Source organism: Pteropus medius, unplaced genomic scaffold (assembly GCF_902729225.1).
Source record: "Pteropus medius unplaced genomic scaffold, Ma_sr-lr_union100, whole genome shotgun sequence".
Lineage (NCBI taxonomy): Eukaryota > Metazoa > Chordata > Mammalia > Chiroptera > Pteropodidae > Pteropus > Pteropus medius.
Genome location: NW_024349801.1, coordinates 5175668 through 5193795, shown reverse-complemented (window position 1 = coordinate 5193795; position 18128 = coordinate 5175668). Strand labels below are relative to the sequence as shown.

General features: G+C 51.1%; 1 protein-coding gene across 1 annotated transcript; it reads right to left on the bottom strand.

Annotated features, from left to right (window-relative positions):
* Positions 1–6675: 6675 nt before the first annotated feature.
* CIBAR2 (CBY1 interacting BAR domain containing 2) lies at positions 6676–17234 on the bottom strand. Its single transcript, XM_039888755.1, has 9 exons — positions 17107–17234; positions 15224–15458; positions 13421–13489; positions 13217–13318; positions 13102–13107; positions 12188–12292; positions 9285–9398; positions 7854–7955; positions 6676–6988 (listed from the first exon to the last, which is right to left on the bottom strand). The coding sequence occupies exons 1-9, from the start codon at positions 17124–17126 to the stop codon at positions 6845–6847; spliced, it is 897 nt and encodes a 298-aa protein (XP_039744689.1). The 5' UTR covers positions 17127–17234; the 3' UTR covers positions 6676–6844.
* Between the last annotated feature and the right edge of the window lie 894 nt (positions 17235–18128).

The following is an 18128-nucleotide window of genomic DNA, read 5'->3' as shown; positions in this document are numbered from 1 at the left end:
AGAGAGAGAGAGAGAGAGAGAGACAGAGACATGTCAGGCTATCTGGCGATGTCACAATAAACAAAGCACGGCTGTGTTGCCGGTTTGCTTGCTGCGTGCCAGGACAGGTCACACAGGCTGTAGTGTGCCCCCAACCCCATTGTTGAGCCCCAGTGATGGTGCATGTCTCTACTGAATGCATTTCAGAGAAAGAATGTCAAATCAATGGGTCTTTGGGCACCCCGTTTTCCCATGCCTCCTTCAGATAATGCACCCCCATTAAACATTCAGCCACGACCTGGATACGTTGTGCTCCCTTTCCCCTTCTGTAGAATCAGGGCCACACCAAGTGGCTCGTCCAAGGCTCCCACAGGGCTGCCATGGAGGCCCCCCCTTTGCCTTGCCCTCGTCGGCTTTCTTGGTCATTTCTTAGTAGTTAGTTGAGATGCATTAAGACTTCAAGGTGCCCGAAAGACCTAACCTTGTATATATAAGATTTTTTGTGTAGAAGTTTTGATTCGGTCTGATTCCTAGAGAAAGAAAAGTGGATTCAGAGACTTTCTGGGGGCGCGGGAGCACACAGTCTTTGGAAGGAGATGCAGCTTCAACTTCTTTGGGCTTTTCCAAGCACTTTAACTTCACAAATGACCTGGAGACTTTTTTTTTTTTAATAGGCCTCGAGATAGCAATTGGTGGAAGTGAGGGTCGCTTTGGTTTTTCCCCTCTCGCTCCTTGTTCTCATAGACCCCGCTCCTCAGAGTGGAGTAAGTCTGACCCCAGGGCGGCTGCCTGTCGTGCTCCGCCTCACGAGGGGACGCTGGCAGAGACGGGCCTGCCTTGCTGAGACCAGGGCCAAGGGGACAGGAGGCCACCCTGTCTCCCGTTGATAGCTGCCTTTGGCTGAGCATTTCGCCTTAGAGTGCCTCTGGCCAATGTCACCTGGAGGAGCACGGTGTCCCTGGAAGGGGGCTGGCAGCTTGCCGCACTGATATTTCCTATCTCCTCCCTGTGACATCGTCTCTTCCCTCCAGGGCGTGGCCAGAACAGACGTGAGCGGGCTCTGGTGGTGGGCAGACACAGAACACGCTCTCAGAGGTCCCGGCGTGTGGAGCTGTCTGACCCTGGCGCACACACATGACACTGTGGGCAAAGAGAGCTCTGGTAGCCCTTCCTGTAAACTCAGGAACCTTAGACTCAGTGCAGGAAGCAACAGATCATATCCAAGAAGAGTTTTCAGTCCCAGCAGGTAGAGTGTCCCAAACCAGGAGCTTTGAAGGCCTGTCACCGGCAGTGGCATTTTAGATTTTATGTTGTCTGTCCCTCAGGGCTATGTGAATCATAGTGAGCCAAAAGACAGTTAATTCTCTCAAGTAAAAGTCTCCTGCTTAGAAAAATGGGATGATGCTGAGATTGTATGATTTTAACCTTTGTTGTAATTTTAGCAATATCGATGGATGTTTAAGAGGGGCTATGTTAATATTCAGATTGCATCTGCTATGTGTGTGTGCATGTGTGGATTCAACCAAAGGCAGGAGAACCAAATTCTGATATCATGAGTTATTTGTACAGTGAGATGGAGTAGACTGTGATTTTCCTATTGCCAAAAGAAAAGAGTGGGCCTATTAGGACTTACCGAAAGGAAGACTAGAACAAGAGTCTACTTCCTGTACCCAAATGAAAACCTGGACTGTTCAGGTTAACGCAGCGAGCCCACGGTGCTGGGTTTAGGGCAGAGGCCAGGGCGATAATCAGAGGTACCTATGCCAATGGATCCTGTTCTCACCTCTCCAGGCCCAGGAAGACAATGGGTTGATTGTCCTGGCAACGAGGCAACAGCCTGAGGTTTGCTCTTCCGGGGACTATTGTATGTGTGTTATCTGCCAGAGCTCCTGGTCTTCCAGCCTCCTGTTGTGAGAATTACAGCATTCACTCTGCAGAGACAAGTTTGTAAGAGATTTCGACTAAGCCAGGTGACTGTAACCGGAAGTCAGGGCCACAAGCTGCAAGCCTGGCCTTCTTGGGTGTTACAGCACCCTAACCTTTGGCTTTTTAATTAGGGAGAATCCAGGAAGATCCATGGTTAGGTCAGCTTGGTTACCAAATTACCTAAAACTTCAGACAGCTATACAACAGGGCTGAGTCCCTTGCCCAAAATGTGGGGGCTTGGGAAGGGGTGGGGGGAGAAGGCAGGAGGGTGCCAGGCCCAGCCCCAACCTCTGGAGAGGGGTGCAGTGAGCCCCCTCCCACCACGCCCAGCCCGGTCTCAGGCTCATGTCCTCTCATCATCCTCAATTGTTGAAGCTGCCGGGCGAGGGTCCCCTGAGACCCTTCGCTCCGAGGGTGGTTCTTGCTCCCTCCCACCCTCATGTTTTTTAGTTCTTTTAGTTCTAAATCATCACTCTTACGACTCAATGGTCTCGGCCTGCTTTCCTGCAAATCGTTTATTCCTTTTTATGATTCTCGGGGATGAGTTTTACTTGAAAAGTTTTCAGCCAAGTGTCACAGTAAAGGGAAGTTGTATCGACTAGAAGTGCCCCCGACTGACTAAAGTGCAATGTTCAGACCCCGGACAGGAAGAGGGCTTACTCAAGCCACACAGCCATACATCCCAGCCGTCCTTGTCACCACGTGGCAGGAATAGGAACAGGTGGTTCTCCAGATAACAAATGGATAAATCATTTCCAGATTGTTCACATCCAGTGAATATCCTCAGCGCTACGACCAAGGCAGGCTCTGGGGGGCTTCATTCTGGGCCTGGATCTCTCTTGCTATCCCTGGGCTCGTGTGTCTTGTGCCCCTGGGGAGGGATGGAAGGAACACCTCGAGGGCCAGCCTGCTTTATCCCCTGGGCACCCGGCATTAGCCTGTGTTCCCAAGTCGGCCAGTCTGAGCTCTGAGCAGTGAGATGGAGAGCTGGGGAGTGGAACCCCAGCCCTGGCGAGGTCCCCTGGGTTCATCTGTTGCAGGGCTCCCAGTGCCTTGGTTCCTGTTGGAAAGGGGGAATCTCACCATTTCCACGAGAGAGTCAGGATGGTCTGGATTTGCCCGTCTTCCGGTTGCTTCCACATACGGCTCCCACAGGACTTGGGCACCATGAGGGAGAACCCGGATCCTGGCTTGACCTGCAGACTCCAGGCTTCGACAAAGCAGAGTCAGGCCGGAGCCCGCTGCCTTCTGGAGTTCCCCGAGCAGTGTTTGCACTTTAACTAGAAAGAGGACTCCTGCTGGCAAACGACCTATGGGTCAGTCCTCGAATGGGCGACTGTGCCTGTTCTCTCCTGGGGCCACGTGCTCCTGAAAAGAGAAGAGAGAAGCGCACATCAGACACCATCTCCACACGGAGGTCCCGACCTGGTAGGGTCCCGATCTCTTTCCCAGGCTGCATGGAGACAGCGAGGCTTAGGTTCCCCTGCCCGTGAGGGCTCTCACTTCTCATGGATGCCTTGAGAAAGACAAGCCAAACATTTGAACGCTAGGAAATGCCAGAAATTAAAACAACAGTCATAGATCCCCTTAAAATATATGGAAATGGTCAGTCAACCGCCTTTTTTTTTTTTTAATGAACCGTGGCTTCTGTCAGGGCTTTCGGTGATGGTTGACATGCGTGCATTCCGTTTTCCCTTTCACCCCAGCTCGTCTCAGACCTAAACTTGCCATCGCCACATCCAGACGTCACCTTTAGTAGCCCAAAAGTGAGTTCAGTGGTGCAGGTCTTTTATGTGTTACAGTTATGCAATTTTGTGTCCCACTAGGTGATGTTCTACAAACTATATTTTAAGGCTGAGAAAGTTTCAAGGTTGAGGATCTCAGAACAGTGCTAAAATCGAGCTGTTTTCTGTGAAGAAAAATAAATGTCTGTATATCACACCTCAGATCGTCAGAAGGTGGAAACTGAAATAAATTATCTTTAAAGAAAAGAAGTCAGTCTCTTTGTTTTCACATATCTGTGAAAACTTTTTATGGAATTTGCAATCTTCTCAGTGACATCAGTGGCTTTTCAGAAGAAAACTTTCTGGGGTCAAATAGATGATTTTGCCATTTAGGGTGAGTGTTTGGGTCTTGTCCAGGGTGTGTGTGTGTGTGTGTGTGCGTGTGTGTGTGTGTGTGTGTGTGTGTGTGTGTCTTGGGAAATGCTGAGAAAGGGAGCATTCCTCTGAATGGTAAGGAGCTGGGAGCCCAGAACTGTTGGTTTTGGCACCGGGAAGTATGTCTTAGTGAATGGAGTGGTCCCCACCCAGGACTGGATCTCAGCCCTGGCCTCCAGGATGCCTCGAACCATTTCCAGCTGGAATCTTGATCCTGCTTTTCCTCTGAACCCAAGCTGCTCACCTCTTGCATTTGGGGGTATGGGAATGGGGTGGAAATTGATTACAGCTTCTACCTAATACAAACAGGATGCCTTTATCAATCCTTTCCAACTTGGTTCGACAGACGCATTTTATGAAATGTTTGGGCTTTCTCTTTTCCTGATTATAAGTCAGTAACCACATTCTAATACTGTGGCCTAAAGAGATCTGGGAGGCAAAGCTGAGGAGCAGTAAAACGCCTGGAAAAAGAGTCCTCAGGCCCCGAGCAGCAGGCTGGAAGGAAGATGCAGGCAGGATACCACCCGCCTCCCACCCCCGCTGCCTGAGATGGGCTGGTCCACACTCTGTGTGCTCAGTGGGGTGGGGGTCCAACCTCCATGTCTGCAGCTCTCCCACCTAGTCTGGAGGACCCCTGCCCCCTCTTATGCAAACAGGGAGGGGCGGCCCCAGCTCTAGGACATCACATCTGGACGGTTCCTCTGGTGCTAGGAGGATCCTACGAGCAGCCCAGGACTAGATTCAGAGGCAATTCCAAGGAAGAGGGGAGGACCCCTCTGATAGGCAGTGAAATGTTGCGGTGCAGTGGGTTCTGCCTCCCTCACAACTGACTGTATGCCTTTCACCAAATCATGTTCTGAGCCTCAATGTTTTCATCTGTAAAATGAGAAGGAAATCATCCCCTACCCTAGATGGTTCCTGTGAGAATCAAATGCAGTATATGCAGACGTACTTTGCACGTGGCAGCGGTGTGCTTATCACTGTCCATTCTCTCATTTTCCGGATGAGGAATAAACTCAGGGAGGTGTACCCATAGGACGGGTCCTACCCATTAAAGAAAAAAGAGAAGGAACCAAAATTTTCCATTTAAATTTTACAGGAACGGATTTTAAATATTATTTGAAATTCACTAAACATAAAAGAAATTTAAATAAGCTTTTAAATGGTGTTTCTTTGCAAGTTGTACAACCTCTTCTGACCTTATCAAAGCTGAAAATTGCACGAATAGTTCTGGAAGACCCTGAGTGACGATTTTTTCCTTAAATTTGCGCTGTGCGTTCCTGTGTGTAGCGTGCCGCTAGGCTCTCTCCAGCCACAGTGCCAGAAATGCTCTGATCCCCTAAAGCATCTCACCTCTCCTCATATTTGGGACAAGGGTCTTCTTACTCATTAAGCTATTTTTTAACATCACGAGAAGTGACTGTGACTCTCTCTTTTCTCCCGCATTTAGATATCTGCACAGATTGCTCGGGGAGCAGTGGGGCGAGTTTGCCCTCAGCAACTATGAGGGCAAAAGCGAGGGGTGCACAGGGAGGAAGACCATCAATCCAGTGGCTCAGAGACACACTGAAAGTCATGCTCCCTCCATCCCTGCCTACCCCACCTCCTGCCCGGGGGCCCCAAAAGAGAGAAGTTAGAAACTTTGTTGCCACTTTCCAAGTGACACCCCCTTCCCAAGGAGAGAGTGATAAAGAAGGCTCTTGACCAACTGTCCAACCCTGTACCTAGGAACGATTGGTCTCTGGGTGCGCTGGGGCCAGAGGAGAAAGGGAGTCAACTTACATTTAATGAGCACCTACTATGTGCCAGGCGGGCATCAGCATGCTCCAGGACTACCAGAAGAATAAGATCATTTTCCTTCAGGAACTAGCAATGGGGTTGGGATACAGCTGAGGTTTAAAAAAAGTAGTACATTGTGTGTGTGTGTGTATGTGTGTGTATATATATACTTACAGTTTAAAGTATAAGAAAATAGTCTAAAATGTGACTAATACATAACACAATTTACGAATATGTTATTTTATGTTATTATGTTATTATCATAGAAAATATAGAATGTTTTAGTTATTTTTGGAGTGTTCGCCCAGGTGGAATCAGGGTGGGCTTCCCTGAGGAGGTGCCATGGAGCTGGATTTGGGGTAATAAAAATCACTGTGGTGAAGACATTAATCCTACAATGATCCCATGAGGAAAGTTTTTTGTTCCTCACTTTGCTGATGAGAAAATCATGTACCCACTCTTTCCTTCACCTGCATCACCCCTTCACCTCCCCAGACTTCTGTAATGTGTCCCTGGTCCCAAGGTCATCCCTGCATATTATGTGTTATGGTGTGAATCATGCACCCCTCCCCCCCACCTCCAGACTTATATGTTGAAGTCCTAACTCCCAGGGCCTCAGAATGTGGCTTTATTTAGAAATAGAGTCTTTGCAGATGTAATCAGTTAGGATGGGTCATATTGGATAGGGCGGATTCCAACACCAATGGGGCTGATGTCCTTATAAAAAAGAGGGAATTTGGATACTGACATGCACACGGGGTTTAAACACCTGAATGTCATAGGCAGGAAATGAGAGCCAGCACGAGTCAAGTTAGGATGCACCCCTATGTTTATTGAGCACCTATTATGTACCAGCCACCGTTGTAGGCACATTGATCCCCAGAGCGACCTGGGAAGTGAGTGATATAGTCCCTGTTGTACAGGTGAGAAAACTGAGGCTCAAAGGACATGTGATTTCTGGGGCTGCATAGCAGAGCCCCCCGAGCACACAAGGTCGGCTCTTATTTTTCTGACTGGAGAGTTCTCATCCTATTGCTGGAGTCCCTGCCCTGTCCCCTGAGGTCCTCCACAGGGTCTTCCTCAGCAGAATCGTCCTCACTCGCCTCCTCTTCTTTCCTCTGGCTCCGTATGGTGCTCTGAGCACTCTAAATAATCATGATCATCATCATCATCATCACCATCATCATCATCATAGCAACAATATCAGAGATAATAATAACAGCCATAAGTATTGAGTATTTTCTAAGTGCTTCGTGTAGATCTGTTCACCTAATACTCACCACAACCCTATGAGGGGGTACTGTTATTAACCCCGCTTTGCAGGTGAGGAATCTAAGGCACAGAGAGGTTAAAGAACTTTCCCAAGGTCATTCAGCTTGGGAGCAGTGGGTTTGGACTCAGGCAGCCTGGCTGGGGGCCGTACTTCCTCCGCTGCCTTTAGAGAGAATTATTCAGAAAGCCAAGAGACACTCCCTGCCCCCTTCACACACTGTGGGGCAATGTCCTGCCTTTCTCACCCCCAATGGCTGGCGTACCCAAACTATTGACATGAGACTGCTTAGAATCTTTATTTATGCTACTTGATTAAATACTCAGAGTCTTCCCTGCGGAAATATAAATGTGCCTGATCACAGGCCTCGCTAGGCTCGTGAGGTCACATGTAGTATAAAGACCGTATTATTTTCCTAAAGTCAGAAATGTTGACTTCTGAAACCCACTGGCGAAGGACTGGGAGGCAGGAGAGCCGGGTCCAGAGCCCTGGCTTCTCAAGTGGACATACTGCAGGATTCCTCTAGGGGGCGCTCAGGACACACGGCGGCCGCACCGCTGGGTTCCGAGGTTTATTGAACGCTCTTCCAGGAGAGTCCAGGTCAGACTCGCCCCCAGCCCTCCACACTCCCCTGGCAGCGCCGCCTTCTCAGCGTCTCCTTTCAAACCCATGTTCTTGATGACCTCCCCCGGGGTCACTTCACTTTGACACAGATTTGGGACCCCACTCCCAGTGCTCACCTGGTAGGGGAGAGACCATGGGAGAGCCGTGGAGGGGGTGGTATCGGTGAGGGGCCGAGCCTCATAATGCCCGTAAACTCCACGCATCTTGGCTCTAAAATCCTGATGAAGAGAGATTCAGGTGGGTTAGATTCAATCGGGAAACAAAACTAGGAGTGGGAAGGGAAGATGGTGGGGACAAGGAGGTCCGGGTTGAGCTCACACTGTGGAGCCTCTACCTGCACCGACCTACCTGGGAGGCTCCTGTTCTTTTTAACAGCACAGTAAGTAGGCATTATCATCCTGTTTACAGATGGGGAAACTGAGGCCCAAAGAGGCTAGGTAACATGTCTATAGTTACACAGGAAAATTAGAGACCACTCTTACCCCTAAAGGAATATCGTAAAGATGAGTGAATGCACAGGAGCCCATCCGATCTGCCTCTAACACCATATGGTAGTTTTAAAGCTTATCTACAAATTCTTTGACACTTTTCTCATCAGGAGCTGGAATATACTCCTCCCCTTATGTAGCCTTAGTGTACATTCCTCACTGGTAAGGAATAGAATGTATTAGAAGCAATGACACTAAGTTACTTCTAAGGTTAGGTCAGAAAAGGTGATACCGTTTCTGCCTGGCTCTGTCTATGAACCAGCAGCCATTCTGTGAGGCAGCCCATGCCACACAGAGAGGCCACGGGTGGGAATTTGGGCTGCAGACTCCACTGAGGACTCAAACAGGGTGGGCTTTGTGGGCGTGTGGCTCTTCCTGCAGTAGTCCAGCACCCTGAATTCAGAAGGAACCCTCTGTTGCTGTCGTGAAAATCATAATTGCTGAACAGTGGGCCCTCATTTTCACTTTACACTGAGCTCTGCATGGCCTGCGCTGTACCTAAATGACAGCCATCATCTACAAAAGTGAGAAAACCTTTGAAAAGGCTCCAGCCCCCGCTACTGACTCACCGAAAACCAATGAAAGACCCAAGGGAGGACCATGCAGCTGATCCCGCCAACTCCTGAACCACAAAAGGTAATTGGGACAAGTCACTGGTGTATTGCACCACGAGGTGTGGCACTGTGTGTGTTATAGGTCACTCCGAGCACGGTGCACACTAGATTTTCATCAGCTCAGATGGCTAACAAGCACCTCATCTACATCCAAACAATAGCAAACATCAGCCTGGGGAGGCCTGTTGTCATTGTTGATTCATTTGTTTGTTTTTAAAAGCAGAGTGATAATAGACACAGAGCTATTCCAGATAGTGCTCAGAAATTCCTCACCTCTGGAGTAGGCACCCAGGGGCAGATGTTCAAAACGGCGCATCAGAATGAGACTTCAACATTATCAACATTGCAAAATGTTGCCAACAAAACCGCTTCTGTCAAGACAGAATCTAAATCGAATTCAGCCCCACGTCACCACCAAACAGAAGATGGGGCATTTGTGACCTACCTCCAGGTCTCTTTCCAGGTCATAGTTCTCCAGGGTCTGGAAGGCACTAGAATACACCTCCACTGCTTTGGCATGGAAGACCATCTCGATGGTTACAAAGTCTAAAAAAATTTTCTATAGGGAGAGAAGCCCGAAGCATATAACACTGTCAGAAGGAGAGTCTGGGGTCACCTCCTCTAAGGACAAATTAGGGGGCCGGGTGGAAGGCTCAGCTGTCCTTATGGGGACAGATCTTAGGTCAATATCTTATTTTTAATTTATGTTTATTTGAACAGATAATACATTTCCATTCCAAAGCTGCTTTGCCCAAGGATTGTTCTAGAAACACAGATTTGTTTCTCAGCAAGGACTTTCTGAGGGGTGTCCTTTGCTCAGCTGTCAACCTGGGCTCATCCGCTCAGCCCTCGCTTCTCTCATTTGGAGGAATGTTTGCAGGTGTTTGCAGGCTGATGGCTCCAAACCTTCAGCCTCTGTCACACATGGGCTGTGAGTGACTCTTCCGAGAGAGGGAGGGGTTGCTGTTGGTGGACATCACTCTGCTGAGAGGCCCTGCATCCTGATGAGTTAGCTTGTCAAAACGTAATTAGTGACAGAGATGTTGGCTTCTTTTGATCAGATGCTTAGGCTTGGCTTGTAAAGCTGCATGTTCAGCCCCAGTGGGAGCTCTTACTGTGGTGGGGCGGGGGAGGGAGCTAGCACAAGCTCCTACTGTGTGCAGGGGTCTAGCACAAGCTCCTACTGTGCAGAGCCCTAAGAGCCCTAATACTACACAGGTTTAGTGTCAGGGGAGGAGCCTGCAGTTTGAAAACACACTACTTCAGGTAAATGAGAAGCACCTGAGGGAGGCGGGCCAGAGAAAGCCCACAAGGCAGCCTGGGAGGAGAACGAGAGCGGCCCAAGACTGGAGGGACACCGGGCTTCTGCCTCCTCCTCTCCTGTGCCTGGGAGGCAGTGCCAGTGATAGCGCTGTGAATCCAGAGGTGGGGTCAAGGCCTCATCCTGCCATTACTGGCACGGGGCCTGAGGAATGACTGGCTTCAATTTATTCATCTGCACCAGAGGGACAGGTGGCCCCAGTTCACAGAGCCCCACAAGATTCAGTTAGCTCTCAGTCTGTGTTCCCTGCATCAGCACCAGCCCTACCCAGGAGCTTGTCAGAAATGCCAATTCTCCAGCCCACCCAGACCTGCCAGATGGGAATCCAGGGCAGGCCCATCAATCTGCATTTTAAAGAGCCCTCCAGGTGACTTCTGATGCACACTCAGGTAGGTGAACCCCGGTATGTAAGCATTATTTGCATTCTTTTATGGAACTATTTTGGAAATACGATCATTTTATTAGAAGTGTGACCTAAAACCAATATGGTGGTAATCATTATTTTAAGTTCTGATTTTTATCGCTTAAAATTCGGAGGGGTTTTTAGGGATGGTTTGGATAAGTGTCTCTTACAGAGTTAACCCCAGAAGTTGAAAAGATGCCCACTTTAAACTGCATGCTTCTGCTGGCCCCTGACCATGGAGGTAGGCTGAGAATCTCACACGCTCTTGCTGGCACCCCACAGAGCCCTGCATTCCGGCCTCATAAACGTCAGGTGCTTAATAAAAATCACCTGGTGGTTGTAGATCCTGCCTGAAACACAGATGCTCAAGTACTGATTACCACTGTTTCGCTCACTTGTGCATTTCTTCATTTATTTGTGCATTTCCCAAATATTTACTGAGTCCGTTAAGTGCCAGGCCCTGGACCTGGTGCCCAGGACCTAGCAGGGGACACGACAGGCAGAGGGCCTGCCCTGCGGACATGCAGTGTGGGAGGCAATCGTGGAACAGCGAGTTCCTCACGCCCTGACAAATGGCATACAGCATGGCTGAGGCCTGTGACAGCTCCTTGAGGTATCAACTCCTTGACACAGGGAACTTGCTTTGCTGACTGTGATGTTCTCTGCCTCGGGCATAGCTCCTGGCACATAGTAGATGTGTAGTCAACATTTGTTAGATTAATAAGCGAATTAAAGATACAATTAATACTAACTGCTCCCAGAGGGAAGAGAGAAGAGTGTATTAATAACGGGGCTCAACCAGTCTGGGGGTCCACGTGAGGGACGAAGAAGGCACGGCCTGTGCAAAGACCCTGAGGTACCAAGGGGCTTGGTGCACTTGAGCTTGGAGTGGCACGTCCACAATGAGGCTGAAGGGCTGATCTGGGGCTTTGGAAGCCTTGGGGAGGACTTTGGCCTTTATCCTTGGAACTGAAGCCATGGGAGTGTGTGAAACTCAGGAGCGACATTGGAGCCGCCTTTTGTGAGATCCTTGGGGCTGTAATTTGGAAAATAGACTAGAGGGTTCATGTGGGTGTAGGGGTCTGTGTGATCAGCTTGTTTTTCAAGACCCCAATGCGCTGAGGCCCTCTTGTGAGAGCTGGGCTCTGGGCCCAGGGCCCTGGGCTGTGTCGGGGTGGTGTCCGGGTGGAAGGTGGGTGGGGCCCGTGCATTTAGAGCTCATGGAGGAGGGAGGAAGTGGGAAGTCAGGGCAAGTTCTGTGGATTCCTTGTGTGGAAAGGAAGGGGGCTGGGGAAAGAAACTGCCAGGTTCTCCTGGTGGGGAGCTGAGCCTGGGTGTTGAGAGGGCAGGGCTGCCGAATGCTGGATTCCCCGGATGCCAGCTGTGCGGACAGCTGCCCCGAGCAGCCGGCCTCTTACCCTCGTGGCCAGGGTTAGGCTGGGATTAACTGTGCCGGGAGCGGAGTAGGTACAAGCTCAGACGCACAGTCACATGCTCACACACACATACGCACTCTCACACAGGAGACACACATGAACTCACACACAAGTGCACACACACACACACACACAGGCATGCACGAGGCGGCCCCCAGTACCTCTCGCACAGGGCCCACCACCCCTACCTGTAGGTCCTTTAGCTTCTGCTTCTGGAAAGCATCGACTGTCTCCTCTAACTGCTGGGTGGTGTGGCTGGCATCCACCGAGGCCCTCTGCACGCTAGTCTCTGCCTGCCCCGGAGATAGAAAGTCTCAGGTGTACATCCATTCTGGATCATTCTCTGTCTCCTCGCCCTGCCTGTGGGCCAGCTCTCCTGACTCATGGGTGTCTTTTGCCAATTTGGTCATCAAAGGAATGGCCAAGTAGGACCATGGCTAAAGGGGCAGGTGCTGCTTAGACAGACTTGCTTGCTAGCTGTGTGACTTCGAGCAAATCACTTAACCTCTCTGAGCCTCAATTTCCTTGACTGTAAACGGGGGACAATTATGAGACCTGCTTTACAGGGTTCTAAGAATTAAACAATGGGCATCCGCTGAGCTATTATTATAACAGGTGCTCTACATTAGACAATAATTCATTCCAGCATGTGGAACGTTCTTAGGTAATTAACTAATTTCTTGGTTCCTTTGATCTACATCTGTATGACCCGACTTTATACAGGCACGCTGAAACCTGGTTTTTAGAGTTGAGCGCCCTCAGCTGAGTTCTGGTTTTGTTTTGCCCTGTTAACTCACTGTGTGGCCTTGGGCAAGTCACCTTCCTTAGCCTGGGTTTTCTTATCTAGAAGTGCCTACCTGGTGTGAGTGTTACATAGGTAACCTGAGAAGGGGTGGAGGCGAATGCTGACCTGTCAAATAGTGTCAATGGTGGAACAGAACCCAGAGTTCCTGGCCCCCAGGGTCCCCCCACTCCTGACTCCCATCCTGAGCTCAGGGCCCAGCACACACCTGCCTAAGGAAAAGCTTACCTCGCCGTTTTGTGAGGTCATTCATTACCTGCGTGCAATTCTACCTTCCCCAGACAGACATGTGGCCCTCACCTGGGACTGAGGTGCTGTTAAGGAGCCAGGTAAACTAGCCACCCACACCAGAGGGTGCCCGTGACAAAGGGCCACCTGGTTCAGCAGCCCCAGGCCCAGCTTCAAGGAAGGATACAATCATTTGCCTATCCAAAGGCGACTTCTGCCTCAGTTTCTCCAGCTTTTCCAGTTGTTTGATCTCGTTATTCCGGACACGTTTGAATTTCTTGATCTCGGCCTAAAGGAAGCAGGGGGCTGTTTCCTGGGGATCCAGGGCAGCCAGCCACGGACACGGCCCACCGCGCAGCACAGCACAGCACAGCACAGCACGCCCGCTCACCCGTGTCTGCTTTATCTGCGTCCCATAGAGTTTCAGAGGGTTGATGACCTTGGTCTCCAGCCTCTCAACCTGGGGGAGCACAGACACGCAGAGAATCAGAGTGGACATAGCCCAGGAGATGCCTGGAGCCTGCAGAGCTAGATGGCAGGAGTCTGGAGAGGCTGGACGGGGGGCCCCGAACACACTCCCTCACCCCTTAGGGTTGACAGTGCCAGCCGAGCTCGGGGCTCGGCCTCCTAAGGGCTTGGGCAATAGATTTCATCTTAACGAGCCTTGTTTTCTCACCTGTAAAATGCCTGTGCCCACCCAGGGTTCGTGACAGGTCCATGGGACACGTCACTATTTCAGTTCTCCAGACTGCCTTAGGATCTCACTGGGAGGCTAGATAGACCCGCTTAGAACATGGAACAGCCTGGGATTCGCAGCAGGGAGTGAGGAGGACGCCTCACACCCCTGAGCCAGTGCCTACGTGCCAAGCCTAATACCAGACACTTCAATAAACAATATCAGTAATAGTATTAACCACCACAATTAAAGCTAACGTTGAGCACGTGCTTACCCCTCACCCAGCATTATTCCAAATCAGAACGTGTCACGCTAGAGCAGGCCTTGGGGTGCCCCCCAAGAGCTCCTGAAAACCCTGATCGTGGGGTGCCATCCCAGAGGTTGTAACTCAGCAGGTCCAAGGTATGGCCCCCAAATCTGCATTTCTAACAAGTTCCCAGGTGAGGCTCATGCCTGGAGGATGGGCCCCCTAAAATCTGACTCACCAGGTGGGCCAGGGGAGCCGCACGCCCCACCCAGCCCTTTCTCCTTCCCCAAGGCTTATGAGCCTTGAAAGGTAAACACAAATCTAAAAATAGTTCATTTTCCCAGGTACCAAAAGGGAAAGAGACTTTTCCCTCCCTCCCTTAAAGCATTTCTTTTAGAAAACTTGCCACTGTGCATCTATTCTCTAGACGCATCAAAATCTTTTTAAAAGCTAAAGAAAACTCTTTTCAGTTTTACGACCCAGGAATGGCAGTCGTGTTTTTGAAAGGTAAACGTCAAGGTAACACGGTCTCAGGAGCTTCACCCCGGTGCCTGGCTCCAAGCTATAACCACCTGCTTGTCATAGAGATGTGAGAAATTTTACTTTTCCTTTGGATAAAGATGATTAGCTAATATAGGTGGCCGCCAAGTCCAGTGTGACAAATGGTGCTGTCTCCTTACTTGAGGACAAGTTATCACCTGTCTGGAGAATGTGCATGTGAGGGGTTCTCTCGACCTGGCTGTTTAGGGAGTGAGGTTTCTGTCTGTCTTTGCCATCACTAATCAGATCACCTGCAACGCGCATGACAGTCTGGTTTAATGTTCATTCAGTATAGAAGCTGTTCTATTCTTTTCTACAGTCATTGAGAGGTTTCTGGGCTAGCAGGAGATTTTAATTTTTTACTATTTTCTAACATGCGGCAGCCTCCTTAGCCTCAGCCCCAAGATGTCTGTCCCTTCTACAGGTCCTCTGAACCCTGGTGATGTGCCCCCTGCCGGGGACGTGGGGAGCCCACAGTAGCAGCCCTCAGGACTGGCGTTCTGGGTCTCTTTGCCTTGCCCACCCCTTCAACTCTGCAAAGCCTCCTGGCTCTCAGTCCTGTAAATGGAGGTATGACCCCCCCACACACACACACAGGGAGGGATTGTGTAAGTGTCCAGCCTTGGGGGACAGCTGGGAGGAGATGTCCATTGGCTGTGGCCCCCTTGGGCAGCTCTAGCCCTTGGATCCGACCCCAGCAATGGGCCTGGGTCCCCAGCAGCCCCACGCACCTGGGCCTGCCGGTAATCCTGCACTTTGGCCAGGTCCTCGGCGAAGTTCCTCATGGTGGCCCGCATCTCGGGGTTCTCAGTGTTGGCGAAGTCGATGAGCTGCTTGACCAGCTGGTCAGCCTTGTCCCGCAGCCGGGCTGTCTTGCGGGTGTAGGCAGCCAGCAGCGAGCAGAACTGGCCAAAGTACTTCTCGGCATGGGTCACTGTGGTCTCCATCACCCTCACCTGGCTGTCCCTGGGGAGGTGGGGGCCTTAGGGGTTGTCCAGGCAGTGACGTGGGGCTCACCCACCCACTGTCGTCCTCCTAGGCGGCAAGCACCATGCTGGGCATCTGGCTCCTGGGACCAAACTCAAGGTTGGGTGTCAGCCCATCAAAGCAGGTGCGGGAGCCCAGCCAGGTCACAGAGCTGGCCGGTGGCCAGGCCGGAATGCCCGTGGGGGTGTGGCCTCGAAGCTGGCCTTCTCCCTCCCCGCAGCCCGTCAGAGGGGCTTCATTCTCTCGCTGCCACAGCCTCTTCTCTCGGACATTCCTCTGACTCTAGCTTTCCCCCAAACTGTCAAACTTCTCTCCCTTCTCCGAACCCTGAAGCCTTTTTTTTTTTCCCCAAATTAACGAACTTTCTGGGGACCAGTTTTAGGTTGACAGAAAACTGCGTGCGCAGTGCAGAGAGTGCTCGTGTGCCCCTCCCTGAGCACACACTGCCCCACGAGTAACACCTTGCATTACCTGGAGACATTTGTGACAAAAGATGAGCCAATACCGAGGGTTTACTCTTGGTGCTGCACATGCTGCGAGTTTTGACAAACGCCTGGTGCCCCGTATCCACCGTCACAGTGTCGTACGGAGCAGTTCACTGTCCCCCAAACCCTGTGCTCCGCCCATTCATCCCTCCTCCCAACCCCGAAGTTCTAGTTTGTCCCCCTTGCATGTCCCTCATCACTTCCTGTCACCCTCCGCGTCTTGGAGTAGTGGGAGCGTCTTATCTTTCTGTGCGGCTGGCCTGTGCCTGTCCAGTGCGGGGGTTCAGTGACCCTGTGCGGTGTGATCGGGCACTCACCCTCTCCCGGGCCCTCTCTGCCCCGGCTCCTGCCTCCCTCCCCACGTCTCTTGACATTGACAGAAGTCCCCTGTGCGACCCTCCAACACGTCTCTAAAGCTCTGAGGAGGGCGCTTTGTCCACTTCCCAAAATATTCCACATTCATTACCCAGTAAGTGAGACACTGTTACTCTCGCCATTTTAAAACGAGTAAACGGGACCAGAGAAGGGAAGCATCTTGCTCAAGGTCACGCAGCTGCCTGCAGTATCTGTTCCTCCACGTGGGGTCTTAGGATCCCCCACCCATCAGAATCACTTACGGCACAAATTAAGCATGCCGTTTCCTGTGTGAACCAGAATCCCCGTGAGCAAGGCCCAGGGGCTGCAGAGACACCCTTGAGTTTGCCGCCCTCAGAGGAACCAGGCTTAGAAACAGCCAGGTGAGGGCCCAGTCCAGTGAGTTGTGAGTTGCGGGAGAGCAGTCCTAGAAAGAGCCTGGAGGCAGTGTGGTCAGGAGATCCCACAGCAGGGGTGACGCCCGCTGGGGCTCTGAAGCATGAAGAGGGGTTTTCTATGAGGAGGCAAGTGAGGGAAATTAAAGGTGGACCTTGGTAACTTGGCTACGCCAGAGCCGCGGGCGATAATGCTGGAGAAGCAGAGGCCAGATTCCGGAAGCCTCTGTGGTCCTGAGGCCCGTCTTCTTTCGACCTTGAGGTGGGTGCAATACGGGAGGGAGCTCGCCCTCATCACTCCCACCCCCACCCGGCAGTTGCAGCTGCCCCTGTCTGGGTGCATCAGGCCCTGAGAACCTGGCTTGCCCCTCCCTCCCAACCTTGGGCACTCACCTGAAGAGAACAATGTTCATTGTGACTAGAGACACCAGCTACCCTGGTCTTAAGGAATAAGGACAGGGCCCCAGGGGTCCTGCAGGCCCAGGAGAAGCCACACAGGGCTGGGCGCAGCTGCCTGGTCCTGGCTCAAGGGACGCTGCCACCTGGTTGCCAGGCAACATGCCACCCACAGCCACCCTGGGAGGAGCCTCAGCTGGTTGCCCGGCAACCTCTCCCAGTCCAGCCTCTCCCAGAGGGTTAGTGGGGCCTGCCCAGCCTTGCATTGGCTCAGGAGAATCCCAGAGAGGCCCCCACTCTCCTCTTGAAGGTGGAGGTTCTTGTGGAACCGGGCAATGTTGTGGTTTCCCAGGATATGGCAGGGATTGGATCTAGGGCAGCCTGACCTGGGCCCAGCTGTGTTTGTGAGTCGTATGTGTGCTGAGGTCTTTCCTCCTGTGAGCAGGCCACCAGGCCTTCCCCAGGGGTCTGGGGTGGGCTGGCAGGGTCCTAGGAGACCTGGTTACTCAGAGAGGTGTGTGAAAAAGCACGGAGTGCTTATTTGGGAGGTCTGGAGGCCTTATAGCTGAATGGAGGGGACAGGACACCAGCCCAAAGGAACATCTTAAACATTTTAATCATCATTTTATTGTTTTTTTCCCCTTGTTATAAAAACACCTGCTCATTATTAGGAAAGTAAGAAAATAGTAACGAAAATAACATGTAACACATATAAAACTGTACTAAGTTTTACTAATTGCAAGATTTATGCATTTCTATGTATCTACATTTTACCTAAAGAAATGAGAAACTAATAACCGCAGCAATGATAGGAGGTTGGGGGAGAAGTGGGGAGGGGGGCGAGGGAACCGAGAATAGCAGAATGTTAGTGACCGTTGCCGTGTGGGACTCTACAATTCTGTTCACTTCGCATATGTCTGGAGCTTTTTATAATGAAGAGCCTCTTATTTTAGGCATATATAAAAGCAAAGACTTTAGAGTCAGATAAACACGAGTTCAAATCCCAGACCTTAGCCCTG